Source organism: Amphiura filiformis, chromosome 6, assembly GCF_039555335.1.
Source record: "Amphiura filiformis chromosome 6, Afil_fr2py, whole genome shotgun sequence".
Classification (NCBI taxonomy): Eukaryota; Metazoa; Echinodermata; class Ophiuroidea; order Amphilepidida; family Amphiuridae; genus Amphiura; species Amphiura filiformis.
Genome location: NC_092633.1, coordinates 51351689 through 51367496, shown reverse-complemented (window position 1 = coordinate 51367496; position 15808 = coordinate 51351689). Strand labels below are relative to the sequence as shown.

General features: G+C 40.2%; 1 protein-coding gene across 1 annotated transcript; it reads left to right on the top strand.

The window, feature by feature from the left end:
* Positions 1–204: 204 nt before the first annotated feature.
* Positions 205–14078, top strand: LOC140154277 (tubulin polyglutamylase complex subunit 1-like). The gene is made up of 9 exons (XM_072176862.1): positions 205–279; positions 7548–7638; positions 8377–8498; positions 9478–9543; positions 9863–9976; positions 11191–11335; positions 11997–12054; positions 12881–12967; positions 13637–14078. Exons 1-9 carry the CDS (start codon positions 213–215, stop codon positions 13652–13654), a joined length of 768 nt encoding a protein of 255 aa, XP_072032963.1. The 5' UTR covers positions 205–212; the 3' UTR covers positions 13655–14078.
* The last annotated feature ends 1730 nt before the right edge of the window (positions 14079–15808 follow it).

Genomic DNA, 15808 nt, shown 5'->3' with positions numbered 1-15808 from the left:
TCCCCCCTGGCAAAATATTGGGGGATAAACCCCCATCCCCCCGGGATCTACGCCTATGAAAGACGCAGATGTAAATGAATGTATTCCGTGACATTACTGGAGGAACGCTTTATTAGTGTAAACACACAGTTCAAGAACAAACTTTTTTGTGCATATTGCCCAAGCTGGTGAGGGAGATACCGCATATTGCATACCGCCCAAGACGATGTATAATGGCAGAAAAAAGGAAAGAAGAGGCCGATGTTCCGGTCGATTTTGAAGGAAACAGGGACTTTTTAGGTAATGTGCATGTGTGTAAGATTGCAGTGTGTTTTATTTCCAATCATGGCGAATAAAGGGTACTGATGAAAGTCTCAATACTTACCGATTTCATCGTGTTGCTATGTGAAACATTTCTGGCTTTCAACGTTATGGTTGTTGAATTCGACACCCTATGTAACTGTAAGCTTAAAGCCAATATAACATTTCTTCTTCTTCTTCTTGGTAAGTGTGTGCTTCAGGAACTGAATATATTCACACTGCAGTTGTGCGTACCTGCTATGACGAATATGGCTGCAGGTAGAATCAGGTGCAAAATATATACAAGGTGATGTGCGATAAAAAGGAAGGATGCCAGCTGGTTACCGTCGAGGCATCGAGCGAGGTGAAGTCTCCTGGGTCCTTCCTGAGGGCGTTCCATTCTCTGCTGGTGTGTGGGAAGAAGGAAGCCAAGTAAGTCTGGGAGCTGCAGTATGGTGTCCAGAATCTGGAAGCATGTCCTCTGGTGTTAGATGTTGCTACGGTTAGATGTTGCTCCCAGTTGATGTCGACCAGATTGTACCTTATTTTGTACAGCATGGCGCGTCTGGCTTGACGACGTCTAGATTGGAGTGACGACCATTTGAGCTCATTAAGAAGTGAGGTGGCGCTGGTCCCTACGATCATACTGGCTGGTGACGAATCGCGCACTACTTCTTTGGACTTGTTCCACCTTTTTGATGTTGCGCTGGGTGTGGGGTCTCAGGCCACTGCAGCATACTCTACAATTTGTCTTACATAGGTGTTGTATGTAGCCTCCTTGATTTTCCTGCTGCAGCAATGGAAGGCACGGGTTCCATTGGCTTTCTTGGTGATGATGTCAACATGAGTGTTAAAATTGAGTTTGCTGTCGATGTTCAGACCCAAGTACTTTGCAGAGGTCACCTCTTCAAGGGTTACACCGTGGATGTTGTAGGCAGTGGTGATAGGCTTCCTTTTGTTGGTGACATGGATTACCTGGCACTTGGATGGATAGAATTGCATTAGCCAAGTGCGTTCCCACTCCTGCAATGCATCTAGGTCGTCCTGAAGAAGTTTGGTGTCTTGACTCGTTGAGATACGTCTGTACAGGACACAGTCATCTGCAAAGAGGCGGGTGACAGAGCTTCTGGTACTGGCTGGAAGGTCATTTAGGCCAAAAAAAAAATTGTTTGCTTGCCCTCGAATGGATTTTAAAAATTGGGTCGGTCGGTCGGGAAAAGTTTTTGTTTTTTTCCGTTTCCCAGAAACAGACATGGCGAATACCGAATCGGCGAATGCAATTAATGGTTCAAGCATTTCTGTAGCACTAGCAGCAACATCACGCCATGGTCCAGCATCTGTGCTCGCCACTTGCACCTTAAACAATTGTAGCTCTTCTACATGTAGGCCTACGTTTAATGAAGTGTACAATTCTCCTACATGTAGTGTTTTCTGCTTTTCAAAACTATCATATTAATCAGCGTGTTCGGTCCCTTGCTTCACCTGTACAGCTAAGCGCTACTCCTACTAAATGTTTTGTCCGCCATGTTTAAAGTGAAATCATATTTATACCGAGCGATTTGTGCTCTTAATAAAAGTAGCCTCAACAAACATGTTGAAAAAAATAGTGCAATGTTACTTCCTAGTTGATACGAACAAATATCATGAATCTTAAATATTTATAAACAAGAAATGAATATCTGGTACAACTGTTTTCAAATTTTATCTACTTTTACCATATTTTAACATCTGCTATATTGTATCCATTCTTGCACGATATGCACGGTTATATTTTGCCTGTAAATAAACTCATCCCTAGATGCGCCGTCCGAAATGTGCAGGTGGATAGCAAATTGTATTAGAGCTTAGACGCTGAGGTGGTATCACGAAATTGCGGAACCCGACAGTCAGGTACAGCCGGACACGTAAACATGCAGGATATGGTATTTTACAACGTTCTTTTAAATCATCGGTTTTACAGATTTAAAAATACATGCCATTTTGGGAAAATCGCAAAAAAAAAACTTTTTCAAAAAAAAAAGTTCTACGGTCGGGACTGCCGAGGCGGTCGGTCGGACGAGGGCAAGCAAACAACTTTTTTTTTGCCTTATAAAGGCAAGAAACAAGAGGCGGCCGAGTACACTGCCTTGTGGAACACCTGATGTTACTCGATTTCGCTGCCGCTTTGCCCGTCTACGAGCACTTTCTGGGTCCTGCCACTAAGGAAGTCTTGCACCCAGTGGATCGTGTTGTCATGGATTCCATAGTGCTTGATCTTGTGTAGAAGCAGCTTGTGGGACACCTTGTCGAATGCTTTGGCGAAATCCAGCAATATCAGGTCAGTCTGGCCTTTCTCGTCAATGCCTTTAGCCAGGTCTTGGATGGTGAGGATGAGTTGTGTATCACACGATCTCTTCTTTCGAAAGCCATGTTGTGCATCTGTCAGAATTTGGTGCTTGGAAAAGTGTCCAATCATAGCATGGTGGAATATATGCTCGCAGAGCTTACACAGGATGGATGTCAGAGAAATAGGTCTGTAGTTGGCAGCTAAGGAGCGGTTCCCTTTCTTGAAGATCGGAACGACGGATGCTTTCTTCCAAGAAGCTGGTACTTTGCCTTGATCCAAAGAAGCTTGGAATAGTAAGGTGATTGCAGGAGCAATTTCCCAGGGGGGTCACTCCCATTGTGGCATGTACACCATCCGCGATAATCAACTTTTGAAAAGCACCCTAAACAAGGATTTAACCCTTGGCTAAAACGACACCCTAAACAGGGATTTCATTCCTAACATCAAATTTCATACCCTAAATTTCATTTCCGCGTATTTAGAAATTGCAATTTTGCTACCCTTTTTTCCAATTTTTCATGTTTTTGACACCCTTTTTACGCGTTTTCATTATCGCGGATGGTGTACAGGCCACAATGGGAGTGACCCCCCTGGGAGCAATTTCCACTGCCGTTTCTCTGAGAAGTCTTGCCGGAATTCCATCTGGACCTGTGGCCTTGTGGGGTTTCAAGTTCTGGAGAAGCTTGATGACACCTTGAATGTTGACTGTGATTCTATCCATTGAAGGATGCGGGCTAGGTCCAAGGTCTGGCAGGGTGTTTGACTTGTCATCAGTGAATACAGATGCAAAGTGGTGGTTCAGGATGCTTGCTTTGGTCTTTGGATCGCTGTGGAGGATGTTGCCATCTCTTAGCGGAGCAGTTCCTGTTTGGTCGCAGCGCTTGGCTTTGATTAGCGCACCAAGACGTTTGTTTCCACCTGGTTCACTGCATATGATGTTGGTGAGATATTGGCTGTAAGCTTGCCGGCATGTTGTTTGAGCTTGCTTCTTAAGTCTCCTAAAGCGACGCCAGTCTCTGTCTTTATTGGTCTTTCTCGCCTTTCTAAAGGCACAATGCTTTCTACAGCAGATTCTCTTGGTGGAAGTTGAGAACCACGGTTGGCTGAATCTTGAAGAGCTGAGTTTTGATGGCACATACTCATTTAGGATCTTCTCAAGCTGATCTTCAACTTCAGTAGCAAGTATTTCAACTGGAGTGGAGGTGGAGTATCTTCAGAAAAAGCTATCTGCCCAGGTTTTAGTGGCAGAGTGGATTGCGTCAAGGTCAGCACGTTTCCAGAGGTAAATCTTGCGCTTGACTGGTTTGGACCTACTTGCTTGGATATTCAAGTCCACGTAAACAATGTCATGGTCACTTAGACCTGGCATTCCTTCACATCGGTTGACCAATGAAGGCCGGTTGGTGATCACGATGTCAAGAGTGTTGTCACCTCTTGTGGGGAAGTCGACGAGCTGTTCAAGTCCAGTGCGTGACAGTGTCTGCAGGAATGACTCATTGAGGCTTTTTGGATATTAATGGCGATCACTTGGTCAGTAGACCATTCGATATCAGGCAGATTGATATCGCCACTAATCCAGATTGCACATTCAGGGTTTGACACACAGAGATCTTCAATGGTCTTGTTTAGAGAGTCTATGTATTCTTGGCTGTTGTTGGTTGGCGGTACAAAGGCGCCAATGACCAGGGGTTTCTCTTTACCATTCAGGATTTTAGCAGCCACAAATTCAGCATCAGAGTTGGTTTCAAGTTGATAGCTGGTAAGGCTGGAATGAACAGCAAGAAGAACTCCACCGTATCCATCGTGCCGATCTTTACGGTATAATTTGTAGTCTGGAGGAAGGATTTCTCCATGAGTTATAGCTGGTTTAAGCCAGGTTTCACAACCGGATATAACGTCGGGTTTCACATCATCAATTAGACTCCATAGCACTTCCTTCTTTCTATAGATGCTTTGAAAGTTTATAGTAAGCGAACAAAGATTGGTAGTGCTGTTGCTAGGTTTGCTGCTGCTGTGCATGGATGTCTTTGATGGCGAAGACTGGGCATTTGGTGACCCTGGTTCGGAAGAGCTGCTGGTTGATAAGCTCCTCTTAGTGTTCTCAAAAACATCAGATTCAGACAAGCTATTGTCTAAGGTGGTAGAGTCGAATAGGCTTGCTGAGGCGTTGGGTAAACCACAGTTGGTGCACTCCCATGGGAGATCTGATCTGGCAAGGCTTGCTAACACTGTTTCACTTATATGAACACATTCGACATGAAACCACATGCTGCATTCATCGCAAAGAATGCTCGCTTTTGCACCTTTGTAGTCTGTGCTGGCTTTGTGACATTCGCCACAGGGATACTTTGGTTGCCTAGGTCCTGGGTTTCGCTCAACGTCGCCAGCCCTGATGATCAGAAGTAGGGCTGTTGTTTGGATCAGCAGGATGACTTTAAGTGTGATCCAACTCAAGAGTGATGGAGGAAAAGATAGCCGTATACACTGGATACGTATGTACAGGATACATACAGCATGATTGGATCTTAATACATGGGTCATGTGATTTCTCAATAATATCAGTGTCTATTGTCTCATAAGATAAACATACACAAGTATATCGTAAGCATACAAGTTCATGGCGTTTAAGAGCAACAAATGACTTGCAGAAAACAGAACATACGTAGTACATGAGCATAATGAGCTTTTGCTGCTCACTTTATCTAACAGTTTGATCCAGTTGTCCCATAACTTCTCAAGCATGCAGGTGGGATGCAAGCATGCACGACACACACACACACAAACTACATGACAATAGACATGTTTGATGGATGGAGGGTGTTGAAGGATGGAGGGTGAGCATGCAAGGATTGAAGGAACACACGGCAGGCAGATAAAGGGTGGCAGGATACAAGCATTGGTATGTACAACAAGCATAATACATGTAACAAGGATTGGTAAACATTCACACAAGCAGGATTGGTAACCAATGGTAACCGGTAACAACATAAACAACATAGGATTGGTGCATATAAGGATTGGTAGCAGGGTTGGTAGTAGTGCCGTACTATTACGCTGACTTTCGTATTCGGCGAGGAGGACGATTTCGACCTCCTGGTTTGTTTACAAACAGAGAGGTAGACAAAAAACCGTTCCGCGTGTCCAAACACTCAAGTATCAGAAGGATGGTCCACAATAGTGTGATTCACGTAACATGAATAGGGATTAAAAAGCTGTCACATAGAACCATGTGCTTCTATTGTCCAATTTTCCATCAAGATTTCATATGGAAACAGTTCAGACCCAGTACAACATCATGTCAGAAATTAATATTTTGTTCTGGGTCTGATTATTCGGACTAGGTTGGTAGGTAGTAAGGGTTGGTAGCAAGGATTGGTAACAAGGATACAGTCCAGTCTCTCACCAACAGACATAAACATTGGCAACAATATTGCCCTACCTGTACTACAGCATTGACAGCGACACTCGATCGCAAGGGACTACTATGAATGTCTTCCGAATTCGGCAGTCTCGTATTGGTGGCTGATGAGCTGCAGATGAAGGATAGATTTTACGACAGATGATGGAAAAATCTGAACATGACAGGTCATGAGTCACGTTTGGTGATGAAGGTAAAACACCAGAGATGCAAATTGGATGGAGAAAACCATGCAATTTGAGGGAGAAACACAAATTTTGCGGGAGAGATTAAAACTGCGCCATATTGGTCATGCGCGGTACACACAGGTGAGGAGAAGCCCTCAAATTTTTTTTTAATTCTGGTTTTTATACGATTGTAATGTACGCTAGTAAATAAATATAATATCTGCAAAAATCAAGACTTTAGGTCAGGCTAGACTGCGGAACTCAGTCCTTGAGCAATGATCATATGATGATACTTGTCACTTGATTTGATAGTCAGTCATTTATCTTTTTTTGGTCGTTATATGACTATCATTTGAGGACTGAGTTCTTACCATACATCTTCCGAGGTTTAGTTTCAGACAATAGCTTGGGATTATTGGGGCAGAGGTTATCTTTTGAATTCTTTCATGACCACTGAAGCATAGTCAAGCCTGTCAAGGACACTCGGGTCTCGGCGTGAATTGAAAGACCATGTCATGGTAGGGATGTTCATAAAATTTTGAAGTTCAATATTTTTAGCTGAAAGTTCTTTCATTTGAAAGAGAATTAAATTACCTAAACAATAAGGGATCAATCATGTTTCTAGTGCATATACTAAGTTTTGAAGTTACAGACAAAAATGGTGTCATAAAATTGCCCAAAATTTTGATGTCACTCGCCACAAAAGAATGTCAAAGGTCACTTTTGGTCAATTTGGTGTACTTCTGCGCAGGCAGAAAATGATGTTTAAGATTTAGGACTTGGTCAGGCTGGGAAATAAGAAACGTTGGTAGTAGGATTTCAATCTATTATTAATGAAGTTCAAGTTACATGTTGTTTTGTCATGAGGAATGACAAAGCTGTTTTTGGAAACTTTTAAGATGTTTGTTTCAACTGATGATGTAGGGTCGCGGTCGCGGCCGTGCCCATCCCGATTCCACACTCGCTATGGCAGGTTTTCTCCAGGAACTCCGGTTTCCTCCTGCTTTCAAAAAATCAGTGATTATTTGTTTGGATAAATCAAAAACTTCTCTCACCCAATGGAATTTGGGGAGCTGCACAGATAATTGGTGGATGTTACAATCCAAGTGCGGATAGGTCTGCGCCAGATTCGGCAGCAACTGGCCTAGTTGATAGGATCTGTTTGTGATGATTCACCATGGCAGCGAACAGCGCTTTGAATCCTCCAAGATTTGGAAAAGGTGCTATAGCTATACAAATTTATTATTGCACTTACCCACTTCTGGCACTGAGCAGTCGAGTCGATTTACGTAAAAATTACATAAAGATAAACTTTTTTCACACGTTGTATGTTGATTTTATGTTGTACACAATGTAGAAAGAACAGGAGTAAGTGAATGGATGAGGGGTGCACTTGCCAAGATTGTTGCTAACAGACCTCCAGATCCGGTGGCATTTTTAGCTCAATAGTAAGTAAATTTTGCATTGTTTCTAGTAACTACATGTAGACACAGAGAAGATATTTTGCCCTTCCCAGAATCCTTTGCAACATGATACATCATCTCATTTCATGAAATAACACTTTTTTTTGTACAAGTTCCATTTGTTTTCAAGTTGAGAATAGAATTACTAAACAAAGGTCGATACTAGATAGTTATAAAATAAACATAATTTGCAAGCTCTGGTTGTGCTCTGTTCATTGAGGTTCCTTTTATATGAGAATTGTAATCTTTTTTAATGTACATGTAGGCCTATATTTAAATTACAGAAGTTTATTTCATTCAAGTTCTGCTGTCCGGTTATAGTATCTTGTTGTAGTGCTGTCGATTTGAAGTCATCTTTGGGATTGAGAAGCAAAATTTTGTAATCATCAATAACCAATCCAAGACAAACAAACCGAAGCAACGTACTATTTTTGAATTCTCTTCTTTTGGTAGTCACCAATGACTCTAAAGAATATGTTTTATAGGCTGGGAAAATAGCTTAATTCTCTTAATTCTTACAACTGCAAATGACAAATTTATGCGATTGGGTCAAAGGAATCCATCTGGATCTGAGAGCGGGGGACCCAATCTATGAACAGATTCTTCGTATCAGACAATTTGTTTGGCGGGTTTATTAATTTTTTTTAACTAACTTTTTTTAAACGGTATTCAGTGGGAATGTTGTGTAATTTTAAAGGTGTCTTTTATCTTTTCATGTTTCAGCTTTGAAAACAAAGATGAGAAAAACAGTAAAACATCGCGGGCTTATCAGCTGCTGATACAGACAGATCACACAAGGAATGCATTCAAAACCAATGTAGCAATGGCATATGAAGTATTGACAAGTATGGTTGCCAGTTTATTTACAGTATATATATGGTTGCTTGTTTGCTTGCTCTTTCTCAAAGGAAATGTTGCCATACTCCATAGTTAGGCAAGAAAATGACCTACTACTGTATAGGCCTGTAGGCAATGACCATTGGTCATGTGGAAAGATAAATCAATATTTCAGACCTTCAATACGCATGTCACACCATACAAATGTAGAAATGTCTTCAATTAGGATGACTGAATACTTAGGGGCTGTGCAATAATTATGAGCCCTGGGGAGGGTAAAATTGGGGGGGCAAGAAATTTTTGGCGAGAGCGAAAGGGGGGCAAGCAATTTTGGCAAGCCGAGAGGGGGGGGCAAGCGATTCACGGGCACCTTTTAATAAAATGCTTTAAAAGGCTTAGGAAAACGTGCGGAAACGCTTAAATATGCAAATTTTCCTGCTTTCGCTCTTTCAAACATACATCTAGACCATTTAAAGTTTGGAATTTGGGATCCCAAAAATTTGGCATGTTCAAGGGGGAGGGGGCAAAGATTTTTGGGCGGGCCAAGAGGAGGGGGGCAGCGATTTTTGGCGGGCCGAGAGGGGGGGGCAAGCGATTTTTGGCGGGCCGTGCGGAAATTTTTTGTCGGGTGGTGGAGAGCAAGCAAACATTTGGGGGGTATAAATAGGATTGCATGATCTCAGCTCTATAGTAGTCAATTTGTTGGGGCCAAGTAATCATGACTATGATCAGTGACGTAGTCGGGGGGAGGATGTGAGAAGGCTTTCTCCCTTTTGTAGTTTATAGCAGGATATTGCTGGCCCCATATACTGCAATCATTATAATGTAGAAAGGTATATATGTTTGTGACCTAAAATAAATTTAGTGTTGCCATGAATTTTGTGTTATATCAAGAATTTTGTGTTATCAGGAATTTTATGTTATCGAGAATTTTGTGTATCGGGAATTTTAAGTTAACAAGTTTCCACTGTATTTCTGTTTGCACAGGTTCCAAATCTTCATCAGGTTTAACAGGCACTTCATATAATGATCTCCTAGACACGATATATGCAGGTTGGTAGACTTTATAAGTGGTTTTATTATTTTTAATGTACATGAGCGAGATTATAAAAGATTTCTTTTGAACAAAATCAAAACTTTTACACACTATTGACGGTTTTGCCTACCATGTTCGATAGGCATCATCAGAATGATGGTTGTTGATCCTTACTTCGGATGGACATATCCCGACAGAAGATGGTGTATGATCAGTGAACAGAGATGAGGGGGCCCACCTCCTAAGTCAAGTGTATGATCCTCTCCAACCAGTAATTCCCTATGTGATAATACATGTAGCTCACAGTGCTTTATTTTACTTCCATATTTTCCAGAGATGTTCCTAAATCAATATATAGCAACTTCTTGAAGAAAGTCGGACCAAGAGAGCATGAGGTGATTCCGTATGATGTGTTCTATTCAGGTGTTGTAGCTGCTTTTATTCTTGTTGGTAAATAGAAAACTTTTATTTATTTTTTAGTTGTTGGTTTTTTATCACCCAAAATTGATATAAACTGTATTATATACATGTCAATTGTTGCAGTGCAGTTGCACAGTTGACCTTTTTTTTTTTAAATCCCATAAGCCTTTGTGAGAAGACCTAAGATGTCGTCATGTGACATCACACCGATGCGCATAGCGTTACTGCGCACTTCACGGTTTTAAAATTCGCAGTAACGATGTTCACTATACGATATGCACATCAACATGACGACATCTCAGGTCTACTCACAAAGGCTTATGAGATTTTCCCGGAAAGGAATGTGGAAGACATAACCTTAATCTTCCATAAGGGAGTGTGAATATTTAAATTTACTTGAAATCTACACCCCCTGTGCGGGAGATTAAGGTCATGTCTTCCATACAGGGAGTATGGATTTCAACTGGAATAGCCCATCTAATGAATTTGCACAGAATTAAGTGCAAGGAACAACCCAAAAGTTCGATGAAGCTCTATAAACGAAAGTCCTTTCATTAAAAGGCTAACCCCTCCCCTCTAACGTAAGTGTCAAATATCGAAAATTCCAACCCATATTCATTGGGCTAAGGGCCGTCGGTATATGGTCGATGGGGTTGTGGAGGCTAGGATATTGATCACGTTTAAGAAACAATAATTCTATTTTATTTTGAAATATTTTTCTTCATAAAAATGGACTTACTGGATTTTCAAACAAAAAAGAATTAAAGTGCGGAACAGCTGCTTTAAAAAATGAACTTACAAGTTGCAGGTTGCGAGTACTACACTCTATATTTATTTGAAATCATTTTGAAGCAACCACTGCACTGAAAAATGTCAATATCGTACTTCAGAAAATACTAACATTTTACAATTATACATTAAATCCTTAAAAAAAGATCAACTTTGACCGATGTTTTAACTACTTCTTTACAAATGTAATCGGACTTTTGACCCCTTCCTCCCTAACGAAAGGACTTTTCGTGTGTAGAGCTTCATCAAACTTTAGGTTTGTTCCCTAAAACCATTCAAGTCTATAGAAAATTTAAATTTTGTGCAAAATATTTACATTGGGGTAGCAGCAGTAGTGTGATCAAAATACAATTAGACCAACTTCAGAAAACATAAACTGCTATGATCTGAGCAGTCACATTAAATTTTTCTCTATCTAAGCATTTTGTTGATTTCATTCTTTCTTTCATTCGTAGAATATTGTCATCGAACCCAAGCCCTTTTTTTCGCTAGTGTGCTATCAAAAGACTGTGAACCTGTTGTTGATAGTTCTTTAGCAGAGACATTAGTGGCGTCACTTACAGATGCAGTGTCAGCTTCCAAGAGCAAGGATCCACTCATGTGAGTATAATGCGATTAAGCAAAATCAGTCGGAACTTGGAAATATTGATTTTGAGATATAGCCAAATAAAGGAAATATATCCTTTTGTTTCCTGTTGTTTTGGCAACTATTTAATTGCTCATATCTTTGGAACTGGTTGTTCAATTTCAACAGGGTTTTCTGCAAAATGCAGCTTTGTAAATGCTTTTACTATCCTATAAGAAACTGAAAATTTAATATGTCCGAGTTCAGATTGATTTTGCTTGATCGCATCACATATAATAAAGTAAAGCTTATGAAGATAGAAATAACTACCTAAGTTCCTGATACAATGTACTATAGTGTGACTTATAGGGGGTGTATGGATTTCAACTGCAATAGCTCTTTGTTTGAGTTATCTACCTTATTCGCTGGCATAGTGCACATTTGAATATGACCGTTGCTAGGTCGACTGGCTCACGCTTTCTTTGTTACGAACCACTGATCAAAATGATCATAACACAAACCCTATGGCAGATCTTAATTCAGAACAGGTGTATGAGCCCAGGCTTGAACCGTAACCAATAGTTACTAACGTTGTGCACTACGACAGTCATTCCTTGATATATGTACCTTCAGTGTAATATATATACTTACATTTTATTGTTCATGTTATTAATGTAGAGATGTATGTTCTTTCAGGTTACTTGAAGCAGGAGCTCGATTCACGGATGAAGATCTGTCAGATGAAATTGTGGAGGTAAAAAGAATCTTATGATACTTATTACTCTTTCAGAATAGTGCACAATGTGCTATTTTTGAAATATCTTCAACAGGGGAGTATGAATTTCAAATGGAATGAACACATTGTAGCAGCTCCATCTGAAATTTACCCTCCCTTAGTGGAAGATTCAGGTTGAGTCTTTCTCAGAGGGTGCATTAAATTCAAATGGAGCTGCCTAATTTGTTCATTCCATTTGAAATTCATACTCCCCTGTGGAAGATATTTCCCAAATCTTCCACAGAGGGAGTGTGGATTTTAAATGGAATAGCCCAATGTTCATGAGAAGGGAACTCAATTTATCAACAGTCTAGATTTAGTTCTGTTGAGGGCATTGGACAAGGAAGCCTAATGCTGGTTTCATACATTCTTGCCGGTCTGACGACGACTTTGCTTCACTGCTCAGTCGCACTAGAAACACTAGCAGTGGCCAGCGGCACGCCAATATATCGATCACTCCATGGCATTGCCCAAAGCAGCAGATCACTCGGAGCTGAATTCAAGTCAACTTGAGAGCGGCACTGCTCCGACGTATGAGAACAAGAAACTAATTTTGGCGGTGCTGAGCATCAATATTGGCTTTCATAGTCATACCACTGCCGCTCAGTGGCATGCCACTCCACTTGTAGAAAAGTACAAGCAGCATGATGAAGCGTCACGCCATGCCACTCAACGGCAAGCGGCAGAAAGTTTAGCACAAGCATAATTATTACAAATCCAGAATACATAAATTTGTTTTGTTCCATTGTAAAGTAAAGAAATCTAATTGTGTAGTATTTTTTTCTTCTTTTGAATCTTCATGTAGTCAATGAGCGTGTCCCAAAGTAGCAATCGACCGGCAATGAATAAAGATGAGTTTCTTGTGATGGCAATTAACGTTTATTTGCAAGAGGTAAGCATCAATACAAAAACAGAAATCACCCATCGCATACACACCCATACGTAAATCAGCTAACCGCAAATGCAAATAATCACCAGTTCTGCTACTTCGCCAAGTGGACTACTATATATATTAAATATTTATAGTAGTCCACTTGGTGAAGTAGCAGAACTGGTGACACAGAGAGAGTACAGACATTGAAAAGATCGGATGTGGATAATCTATTAATTGTGCACAAATCAGGGTTTATGAACTCAAGTAGTTTATTTGAAGTCTCAACTGGATTATAGTGATCATGAAGTGCCAATAATATTAAGTGAGGACTTGGCAAGGGAGCGTGTGCGCGATCAAGCGCATTAGTGGGTGGGGTCCAGGGGCTGGCCTTAGCAAGGGTCTAGGGGCAGTGCCCTGGATTTTAGATTTTTAACAGCTCAGATTGGGTATTTGTTACCCTTTTTTGTTCAAGATTTATGTTAACAAATTATTGTGTACCACTTGACTGACTCGCACCACCAGTTGAGTCGGCCAGAACTAGATGCAACTATGCATCATGGACAAGTGGGCTGGAGTGGACGAAGCTTGCGATACTCTAGCGAGTGCCATTTCAAAGCAGCTAACTGAACTATGACGTGGAATGTACACTGTTCTAAAGATTTAATTTGATTGTATGTTTATAATCAGATCAAGCCACTGAGATGACACAGTGTCCTACCAAGCATGCCAGGGCCATTCATGGGTTTATACAGTTAGCGTGGTGCGCCGACTGATGATGTCTTGCTGACTCTACCCGATCAGATGACAACCTGACCGTGTTCTATGTATGTGCGTACTGAGCCAGCTGGGGAAGGCTCCTAAGGATAGGATTTGTAAGTTGATAGACATTCAGTTCTGGATACACATGTAAGAATGAATTTGTCTTTGTAGGTTTCCTATTATGTAATGGTTAGTCGAGTGATCAGTGTATAATATGCACAGACGAGAAAACATACAGGTCATGTCAAAGGATATATCAGCATTCGGCAGTTCAAGCTGAATAAGCATATCAGAGATATCCATCCTGCACCTGATGCTTCCCTGTATGAGCCACCAGCGGAGGTTGTGGAAGCGGCTAAAGCTGGTTTCATACTTTATAATAATAATAATAATAATATTTATTTCAATTGCCATAAATTACAAACATGAAAAAACATTAAAAGCAATTTAAATGACAATCCAGGAAAGAAGAAATAGACTAAACAGTCCAAGCACAATGTGTTCTTCTTTCCTGATTATATTAAAGTACATATAATAATAATAATAATAATATAAATTAAGATAATAGATATGCATTAATTAAACCAGAAACATTTGTAGGGGAAAAAAATAAGTGAAAACTCTATGACATATCTTATGCACACATGATGTATCAACAGTGCACAAAATAGGCAGTACAGAAAATAAAACATGCGTGAACAAAGTCATTGCCTTAGAGTGGGCCTACATGCAACTCTAATTATACAGCTAAATTACCTAAATTTAAACAAAATGATAACATGCATATGAAAAACATAATTACATCATAAAATGTTCTTTACACATGGCCTTAAACAAGGTAAGGGAGTGCAGAGCGTACATCAGTGGGAAGTTCATTCCACAAACGTGGAAAGGAAACAAAAACAGAGTTGAAAAAGGCATTGGTATGAGAACTACAGTGGAGATACCTAAACTCCTTAACCTTAGAAGGCTTGAAAAATTGGCAAAAAGAAGAAGAAGGACCAATTCCATTAACCAATTTAAAGCAGAAGATCAACCTCAACAAATCAAATAAGTCGCATGTTTTAAGTAATCCAAATTCATCTAATCTAGACTCATATGAAAGATCAGAAGGACACCTCTTCCTATACATCAAAACTTTAGAAATCTTTCTCTGACTCTTATCTAACCTATCAAGCAGGCCAGTCTGACAAGGATTCCAAATAACAGCACAGTAAGTAAGATGAGGGAGTATCAATGCTTTAAATAGATGCAGAAGAGCACTGAAGTGCATATGGCGAGAAGTTCTGATGACAAAACCAGTTAGGCGAGAAACCTTTTACAGATTTTATCAACATGTGAAGAGAATGATAAGGAAGAATTGAAAACAACACCAAGCAGTTTATACTCATCAACAACCTTAATTGGAATACCACCTAACTTGTATGTATAAAGACTGCAAGCCCTAGACCTCGAAAAATGAACAACAGCACACTTAGAAGCATTCAGGGGAGTTTATTCTCAATGGTCCACTTGTGAATTGTGTCAATATCTTTTTGCAGTGCAACTTGATCCTCAAAAGTTCTAATAGGCGCACAAGTGTATGGTCATCAGCAAATTGAAATAAGGGAGAGGATAGGTTGTCATTAATGTCATTTACAAATAACAGAAACAAGATGGGCCCCAAAACAGAACCTTGAGGAACACCCGATGTGACTGAAGCCCAATCAGATTTAGCTCCGCCAAAGATAACTCTCTGTTTTCTACCAGAAAGAAAACTTTGAATCCAGTTAAGCACATTATTCCTGATACCATAGTAATGAAGCTTTTGTAACAAAATTGTATGATCTACTCTATCAAAAGCAGCACTAAAGTCAAGAAAAATCCCATCCACCAAATTACAATATTTGCTGTTATCAAGGTTACCACTGAGAAAATGATAAAATTTAGCCAACATCTGCTCACAATTCCTACCATGTCGAAAACCAAATTGATTATCTGAAAGAATGTCATGCTCATCAAGATAACCAAGAAGACGTTTACAAACTAATCTTTCCATGACCTTACAGAGGATTGCTGTTAAGGAAACTGGTCTGTAACTCGAAATAGCATTCTTAGGCT

What these genes read in the sequence shown, in the direction of transcription:
- LOC140154277 (XM_072176862.1), top strand. Translation starts at nt 213, where the DNA reads ATGGCAGAAAAAAGGAAAGAAGAGGCCGATGTTCCGGTCGATTTTGAA. An exon ending in AGCTGCTTTTATTCTTGTTG is followed by an intron (nt 9,977 to 11,190) that starts GTAAATAGAAAA and finishes TTTCATTCGTAG; the next exon opens with AATATTGTCATCGAACCCAA. An exon ending in TGTCAGATGAAATTGTGGAG is followed by an intron (nt 12,055 to 12,880) that starts GTAAAAAGAATC and finishes ATCTTCATGTAG; the next exon opens with TCAATGAGCGTGTCCCAAAG.